The sequence below is a fragment of the Capronia epimyces genome (assembly GCF_000585565.1).
Source record: "Capronia epimyces CBS 606.96 chromosome Unknown aczIQ-supercont1.3, whole genome shotgun sequence".
NCBI classification, from domain to species: domain Eukaryota; kingdom Fungi; phylum Ascomycota; class Eurotiomycetes; order Chaetothyriales; family Herpotrichiellaceae; genus Capronia; species Capronia epimyces.
Genome location: NW_006912906.1, coordinates 156193 through 164893, shown reverse-complemented (window position 1 = coordinate 164893; position 8701 = coordinate 156193). Strand labels below are relative to the sequence as shown.

At 55.5% G+C, this 8701-nt stretch overlaps 4 protein-coding genes across 4 annotated transcripts; 2 read left to right on the top strand and 2 right to left on the bottom strand.

Moving 5' to 3' along the window:
• Positions 1-679: 679 nt before the first annotated feature.
• A1O3_03315 (tagatose 1,6-diphosphate aldolase) lies at positions 680-1558 on the top strand (the record flags this gene model as incomplete). Its single annotated transcript, XM_007733453.1, has 1 exon — positions 680-1558. One exon carries the CDS (start codon positions 680-682, stop codon positions 1556-1558), a length of 879 nt encoding a protein of 292 aa, XP_007731643.1.
• Positions 1559-1996: 438 nt separating this feature from the next.
• Positions 1997-3473, bottom strand: A1O3_03314 (uncharacterized protein; the record flags this gene model as incomplete). Its single annotated transcript, XM_007733452.1, has 3 exons — positions 1997-2739; positions 2798-3401; positions 3456-3473. The coding sequence occupies 3 exons, from the start codon at positions 3471-3473 to the stop codon at positions 1997-1999; spliced, it is 1365 nt and encodes a 454-aa protein (XP_007731642.1).
• A 591-nt stretch (positions 3474-4064) lies between these two features.
• A1O3_03313 (uncharacterized protein) lies at positions 4065-6116 on the top strand (the record flags this gene model as incomplete). Its single annotated transcript, XM_007733451.1, has 2 exons — positions 4065-4271; positions 4326-6116. 2 exons carry the CDS (start codon positions 4065-4067, stop codon positions 6114-6116), a joined length of 1998 nt encoding a protein of 665 aa, XP_007731641.1.
• A 215-nt stretch (positions 6117-6331) lies between these two features.
• A1O3_03312 (uncharacterized protein) lies at positions 6332-7855 on the bottom strand (the record flags this gene model as incomplete). The annotated part of the gene is made up of 1 exon (XM_007733450.1): positions 6332-7855. One exon carries the CDS (start codon positions 7853-7855, stop codon positions 6332-6334), a length of 1524 nt encoding a protein of 507 aa, XP_007731640.1.
• Between the last annotated feature and the right edge of the window lie 846 nt (positions 7856-8701).

The window sequence follows — 8701 nt, the reverse complement described above, 5'->3', positions numbered from 1 at the left end:
CTTGTCCCTTGTCTCTTGTCCCTTGTCTCTTGTCCCTTGTCTCTTGTCCCTTGTCCCTTGTCCCTTGTCCCTAGCAGTCCCACGCCCTCTCTCGTTTCTCCGGTGTCCTTGACTTGTTGGCCAGAGGATTTTCGCCAGCGTTCACTCTACCCTCGCCAGCGCAGCCCTTGAGCACTTGAGCAATAGAAATGATGACAAAGACACCATGTCACGTGCCCATATGTTCTCCGCACTCGGAGAAGTAGCCGACCATGCCGACCATTACGAGTACTCCGTACTCTGCCAGTGTACGGGAATACTCCGTACTACTCCGTATGCATTTCGGGGCAGCTTCGTCCCGACCGACCATGGGAGCAACCTATACTACGACTACCTGAGGTACTTATTTACCAATGGTATACCACATAATCACCTACTAATAACTACCGTGCAGAGTAGTCCTGTTGCTGTATACACAGGCGTCCTTCCTATGACCGGCTAGGTCCCTCCTGGTCGACTCCCTACATATTCTTGCTGGCCAGCGCCCACGCGCAGGAAGGCAGAACCTGATAGTCCCGGTGGTATATCACGTCGACGACGCAGCCGGCCAGACTCCTGGCTACAGCAGTGTCACGGTCGAAAGGAACCCACCCTCTCTCGCCCAACGTTGCCTTTTCTTCTCCGTCCGTCCATCTCCAACATGCCGGACCTCTCGCAAAACATCTCGGTGCGCATCCTCAAGGCGGCCGAGGCCGGCCACTACGGCGTGCCAGGGGTGGTGTGCTACAACCTCGAGGCCATCATCGCCTGTCGCAAGGCGGCCGAAGCCAAGAAGTCACCGTGCCAGATCCTGCTGTTCCCGTGGGCGCAGGAATACGCGTGGGACCACCTGGTCAACCTGGCGTCGGACGTGTGCCGCAGCGCCAGCGTGCCCATGAGCCTGCACCTGGACCACGCCCAGAGCGCGGACGCGATCCGACGGGCCGCGCAGACGGGCAAGTTCGACTCGATCATGGTCGACATGTCACACTACGAGAAGCCGGAGAACCTGGCCCGCACCGCCGAGCTGGTGCGTTACTGCCACGACCTGGGCATCGCCACCGAAGCAGAGCCCGGGCGCATCAACGGTGGCGAAGCCGGCGTCCAGGACACGGGCGACCTCGAAGGCATCCTGACCACCCCGGCCGAGGCCCTGCAGTTCATCGACACTGGCATCGACTTCCTCGCCCCAGCCATCGGCAACATCCACGGGCCCTACCACGGCGTCGAGAACATCAAGCTCGACTTCCCCCGCCTGGCCGCCATCAGGGACGCCGCTCGGGGCAAAGTCACCCTGGTCATGCACGGCACCAACGAGTTCACCGCCGACATCTTCAGACAGTGCGTCCAGGTCGGCATGACCCGGCTCAACGTCAATCAGGTCGTCTTGCGCAACTATGAGCGGTACGCAGCAGAGAACGCCGGCCGCACCCCGCTCACCGACTTCATGGAGCAAGGAACCGCCTTGATTCAGGAGCGTATTGAGTGGATGATGGATGCCGTGGGCAGCACGGGCAGAGCGACCGACGTCAAGATCTAATCCAACAGCACCAGCAGGTACCGCCATGAGGCTCGTCGTGACACGTCGGCATTGACACCGTCCAGTGGTAAGCAGTAGGTACCTAAGGTACGTATCCATATCTCGGATATATATATCTCTCTCTGATCGAGGAGAAGGACAACCAAGGCAATCGTTACGCCAGCACTCAAAAATAGACTTCGCTTCATGATCCAAACTGCTTCGCTTCATGTCGAGTCGCGTACTCTTCTCCCATCCTCGCCCAAAAAGAAAAATTGCATTTCTATCCCGTTGAGACACTGTGGAGATTGTAGATTGTGCACAGTTCAAGTTGGGCTTGTTATCTCCCAGGCACCTACCAGGCGTAAGAGACGGGAATCTGAAGTCCCAGGCCTTCTTTGCTCACGGCAACTCGATCAGGCTTGGCTCGCGTGCAACTCTGCCTCCTGCATACCAAACTCATTTCGTTGCACTGCCTATGCTTTCCTTCATAGCCTCGTCCGTCGCCTGTTTCACCTGCTCATCCTCGTGGGTCTTGGCGCCGTCACTCGCGCCGGTGTTGGATGGTTCGTCGTCTTTCAATGTAATCACTTTGGCGTCCTTCTCCTCGTCGCTATCACCCAGGCTGAAGGGGTCGTTTTCCGCCACGGGGCTCGGATCAAGTGTCGCCAGCGGCTGCCATTTGCTCGCCTTGCCCGAGTTTGGCGTGGATGTTGTTGCAGCCGGCGAAGGCTTCGGCGACGCAGAGTACATATCCTTGATCTCCTCTGGCGGGCCATCCTGGAAGGAAACCTTCCGACTCGCGCTAGCCGAAGACCGCCGGTCTGGCCCAGCAACTCCAGGCCGGAAGAGATTTGGATTCGCCAGTGGGCGGCTGGACGTGCGGGGAGGGGCGTCATTGTCGCGTAATTCCAGCTTGGAAAAGTCATCTCCGATGGGTTGCATGTCCGCATCGTACCGCTGTAGGTCTGCACTTCGCCGCATATCCGTGCTACGCCGGCCGGGCGGCTGCTGAGACTGAGCTGAAGAGTAGTAACCCCGACCCCGACCTGTTCCATAGCCTTGTGCTGGCTGTTGATTCAAGTCCGACTCTTCATCATCGCCATCTAGCTTCTTTTTGAACACCGATATCCATTTATTCACGGTGCTCTGCGTCTCCATGAAGCCTTTGCGGATATTGTCCCGGATTTCAGGCAGGTCATCTGGTAATCATTGGTCAGTGTGATCTCGCTGTCAGGACTGGACGCGGATGTGGCATACCATCGATGAAACTCCGCCAGGGAACATCGTCTGGATTTGGATTTGCACCTGGTCGTCCTGCCCTTGATCCGGGAAGATCTTCGTTGAATCTACCACCAGACCCGCGACGAGGTTGACCTGGTTGACTGGCACCACTGTAGTGTTCGGCCAGTTGTCTGGCGTAGAGTTCATCTGCTTCTACCTGACTGAGTTTGGCGGTTGAGCGAGGAGGTTGGTATTGTTGTGTCGGGCGTGGAGGTTTGGCTGGTGGTTCAGGCTCCCGTTGTGAGTCTGGATCCGTCATGCCCAGTAAGGCATTGAATGCCGGCTCGACGTTCCCGCCACTCGCTGTTAGAACTGCTCGGACGACACTGGAATCAATGGTCGGAAAGGCTTCTCTCAGCGTAGTCTCTGCTTGTTCGCGAGGGCTCATGGGCCTGGGAGGTTTGGGGGGTGGAGCTTCCTCGTCTTTCGGGGGGGGATCGGGCAGAGAGGTTTGCGTCTTTGATGGAGTTGCCGCGGCCACGGTGCCTGTCTCTTGGTCGCTGTCAAAGTCCAGTGGACGGGCTGTGGTAGGAGATTCCGGCGGTCCATCGGATGGTTTGAGGGGCGAGACGGGAGAGGACTACGGATGGAAGTCAGGATCCAGCTGGTACTGCGGGCGGATGGAGGGACTTACAGCGCCAGAGTTGGCCATGTTGGAAGATGAGGCAAGGGAATTGTAGCTTGACTTGCTTGACTTGTTGATGGACAGAGTCGAAGATGGGTCAAGATGGCACAGAGTAATGTAGGACCATGACACTGAGAGTAGCACCACAACTCTAGGTACGTCCCTTAATACTATGGAGTATACCTACACGTAGGTGCCAGCATTTGCGGCGCAGGCACCTACAGAGAGTTGTTCTTGGCAGTGACGAAGTGGCTGACGGTCAACAAAATTCCGTGGCGCAGGTGTGGCGGTGCGGCTCCGACTTTCGACTTTCGACTTTCGAATCTCACGACAAGATACTGAACAGGAATACTACCTGGTAGGTACTGTGCCAGTTAACTACCTACTGTAGGTTCTCCCTCACTCGGTACATACTGTACGTACCTTATAGGTAGGCACCTAAGTTACCTTAACGGCCTACTCTGTATCGACTGAATATAACTATTCTAAACTACCTACCTACCTGAGGTACCTATAATGCTATGATTCATTTTGAATCGTGTCGGCGGCAGGAGACCAATTCGGAGACGATCCAGACTGAGCTCTCCATCCCTGTAGACCCTCACCGGATTTGCAGAGATGGATCTCCAGTTCATTCCCGCCCTCTTCACCCCGTCCGAGCTGCTCCCAATTGCCAGGCATCGAGACAGCCTACTATACACCATCGAAACCCACCAAGTCACTGTGCTGGTCGGCCAAACAGGCAGCGGCAAGACTACTCAACTCCCTCAATACCTAGAGCAAGCAGGATGGTGCGACAGCTGGAAACGCATTGCAGTCACTCAGGTGGGTAAGTGGGATTTTCAGACTGTTTCAACCTATACCTGACAGTCCATCTAGCCTAGGCGAGTGGCAGTCACCACCCTTGCTACCCGCGTCGCCGAAGAAATGAAATGTCAGATCGGGGAAAAGGTCGGATATTCGATTCGGTTCGAAGATGTGACCTCTCCGGAGACCAGGATTAAGTTCCTCACCGACGGCATGCTATTGCGTGAAGCCTTGGTTGACCCGCTGTTGTCAAGATATTCTGTCATTATGGTGGACGAAGCTCACGAACGGTCCTTGAGTTCGGACATCTTGCTGGGCCTCCTGAAGAAGATCATGAAGCGTCGACCGGAGTTGAGGATCGTTGTCAGCAGCGCCACCCTTGAAGCTGAGCGATTCGCCGACTTTTTCAGGGGCGACGACAGTTCCAGCGAACAGTGTCGAATTGTCAGCATTGAGGGTCGGACGTACCCTGTTGATATCCTGTATCTCGATCAACCAGCGGATGACTATGTCGACAAGGCTATTCAGACTGCCTTTACCATCCACCAACAAGAACCTGCAGGGGACATCCTCGTGTTTCTGACCGGTAGGGAGGAGATTGAAATCGCCATGCAGAAGTTGTCCGACCTGGCTTCGACGCTGCATCCACAAGCCCAGGCCCTTCAACCCCTTCCGCTGTACGCAGGACTCAGTTCGGAAGACCAATCGTACGTCTTCTACGAAGCCGCGGAAAATACGCGAAAGGTGATTCTCAGCACAAACATTGCGGAGGCATCGGTCACTATCTCTGGCATTGTCTATGTCGTCGATTGTGGATTTGTTAAACTCCGCTCTTTCAATCCCACCACAAACATAGACAGGCTTGCTCCTTTCCCGGTGTCCAAAGCTTCTGCCACCCAACGAGCTGGCCGCGCAGGCCGCACCAGACCAGGGAAGTGCTTCCGACTATATACAGAGCGTGCATACCAGTCTCTACCTGCCACGACCACACCTGAAATTCAACGCTCGAACCTTGCACCGGTAGTTCTTCAGCTGAAGGCGCTGGGAATCGATAATATTGTCCGCTTCGATTTCCTATCGCCACCGCCCTCTCAACTACTCGTCCGCGCTTTCGACCTCCTCTACTCGTTGGGCGCGATCGACGAATACGCAAAGCTGACCTCGCCCCTGGGGACACGTATGGCGGAGCTCTCCATACCGCCGATGATGGCCAAATGCTTGCTGGTATCCTCCGACCCAAGGTTCAATTGCCAAAGTGAGATGCTCACCATAGCCGCCATGACTTCGCTCGAGGGCAACGTCTGGTTCCACCATTCCGGCGAGAAGAAAGCAATGGATCTGTCGAGGAAGAAATTTGCAGCCGAGGAAGGCGATCACCTCACTCTACTCAACGTCTACCAAGCCTTTGTGGCCCAGGGAAAGAAAGAAGCACGGTGGTGCCATGATCATCATCTAAATTTCAAGTCGATGCAGCGAGCTGTGAGTGTTCGCAACCAGCTACGACGATACCTGGAGCGCCTGGGGGTCAAAGTTCAGGAGTCGCTATCAACCTCCAAGCCGCCCCACCTCTCGACTGTGCAACCCACAAATACAGACAAGTCGACCCATATCCTCCAATGTCTTGTGACTGGCTACTTTTCGCAAGCCGCCAAGATGCAGCCTGATGGAAGCTTTCGGTCGGTGTCGGGCAATGTTGCCATGTACGCGCATCCAACAAGTCTGCTGTTTAACCGCAAGGCCGAGTTTGTCGTGTTTCATGAGGTCTTGGAGACCGGAGCCAAGGTGTATATGAAAGATCTTAGCAAGGTGGAGAAAGGGTGGCTGGTGGACTTTTCGGGGGGCTATTATGAGAAGAAACCGTGATCATTGGAGCACGAATTGGATCGCGGCTTGGGCAGGAATGGCAGAGATATCATTCAACTCGACTATCTGCTGTTCTTGTACAAGAAGACATCTCTAGGCTGCGGCGAGCGCGGTCTCAAAGATGGTGTATACTTTTCACAATTGTATGCTGGTTTGGGGCCTGTTCCGCACTCGGTCTTCCAAGGGATATCTAAGTCGTTTCGTCGTAGCTTTCGTTACTCGAAGTCGTAATTCATCACTGGTTCACGCTGGGTAAAGGCAAATGCCTCCGTCTCTGTCGCCAGCCCCTTCTCCTTGCGCCTCTTCAGCCTTGCAGGCCCTTCCTTGCACACATCACAGGCAAAGTAACAGTCGGCAAGCCCGGCCTGGTCTCCAAAGTAGCGGGAGACCAGATGGTGGCGGCAGATGTCCGTGTTCTCGCAGAAATCGACCATGCTTTTCAGCGACTGCATCCTCGCCTCGGATTTGGCCTTGCTCTTCTCGCGGTTGGCATCGGATCTCGCCCGGAACTCACACCGCTCTTTGTCCTCGCGGGTGTAGAAGATGATACTGGATGCCGCTTTGTTGTCTCGACCCGCCCGGCCCGACTCTTGCGTGAAAGCCTCCATGCCTCGAGGTAGGCCGTAGTGGATGACGAATCGGATTGTCGGAACATCAATGCCCATCCCAAAGGCCGTGGTGGCGCAAATGATGTTGAACGAGGTCATGAGACTTCTGTCGTCCCTGGCCTGCAAGAGACCCGGATCCGCCGTGGCATATCGAAGGAAGGTCGTCTGGGTCTGGGTGCGTTTCTCGTCTTCCAGCCCGGCGTGGTACGGCAGTGCTCGAATACCGGCCACGGTGAGTTTCGAGGCCAACCAGTCGGCGGTCGAGCGAAGTGACACATATATGATACCGCTGATAGGTGCCACCACAGCAGCCGCATCCTCCTGCAAGAGAGAATTGAGCCGTGCCAGGCGTCTTTGGTGCATGAACTCCAGTCTGCTCATGAGATAGGGTAGGATGTCGTTCTCGCCGTTTTCCGGGTTCGACTCGGAGAAATACTGTACCTCGTAGTGGATGTTGGGCCGTACGGTCGAGGTTGAGAAACATCGAGTTGTCCCATCATCGAGTCCGAGAATGCTGAAGATGTCGTCTCGGACCTGCCTGGTCGCCGTGGCGGTCACGGCCATGATAGGGACCGACGGGCAGTTGAGGGTCGACTTCAGCCATATGAGCTCCTTGTACGTCGGGCGGAAATCGTGACCCCATTCACTAATGCAATGGGCCTCATCAATGGCGACGCGGACAAGTTGACCCTGGCGATGGATTTGGAGGATGAGTTTGCGGAAATGATCGGTTGCACAGAGTTCAGGGGTCACATAAAGCAGCTTGGTCGCGGGATGCCCACAAAGAAGGTCCGTCTCAATGCGCACCTTTTCGGCCCACGGGGTTCTGCCATTGATGGACTCGACTGCGATACCCAGTTCCTGTGCCGACTGGACTTGGTTGTGCATCAGAGCGAGCAGCGGAGAAATGACGACGGTGACTCCCCAAGACACCACGGCGGGCAGTTGGTAGCAGAGGGACTTCCCGAATGAGGTGGCTGCACAGAGGAAGACATCGTGGCCGGCAACGGCAGCAGTGATGACTTCTTCCTGCAGCGGTCGAAACGAGTCTTTGCCAAAGACCCGGCGCAGAGTGAAACGGAGATCGGTGATACTAACACTGCGTTTCAACGGCAACGGCGCCCGAGGCATCTCCACCAGTCACGCTCTCGCTTTGTAGGGGATTACACGCTCGTTCAGAGGTCTCATGCTTGATATACACCTAGGCGGTCAAGATGTCAAGATAGAACAGGGACGCGTCAAGGGGGTGAGGGGTTGAGGCCTCAGTGCGAGATGAACCTGGAACGCCAGGCGCAGGCGGGGTTTGGAGACATTTCTGGGCGACAAGCTTTTCCGTAGAAACGCGTTCGCACGTGATACATACAAGCCTGCTACCTGCTACGGTGAAGCAGAGACTTCTCTGGCTCAACCTCAACATCCATCGCGTCGCCAGACGTGTAGCAGGTACTCTGTACCTCTAGTACTCTGTATTCTGACTCCGTACTCTGTACAGTGTGTTGCTGTGCATTGCGGTGTGTTGCATTCGATCTTGGACCTGACCAGGTTCTCTGCATACGCTCTCTTGCATGGCGGGTGGACCATCTATGAGACTTGTACCGCTGCTGCCTGAGTGTCTATCTCTCCAATCCTCCCAGCCAAGTCGATTGGATCCGATGCATCGCATTACAGGGTCGCCCAAGTCTAGATCCGGCGCATTCACTTCAGGTCCAGTTCCAGCAGCAAAGAGATGGAACATGGCGGCGGTAAGAAATTGAAATTACGCAACATGCACGTCTCCGCCCCTTTGCTTGGTCTCCTTCCCAATCGCCTGCCACGGCGGCGAAAATGAGTCTCTGAAGGACAAAGAAATGTGTTCAAAGGAGATATCGTGTTTGTCGGCTGAGCAAAGCTGTATGTGGCGGCATCGGCCTATATAATTCAGAGACAGAATCTCTGTGATTATCTTCAGTTCTCACGTCCTGCAGTGCATTCGCTGCT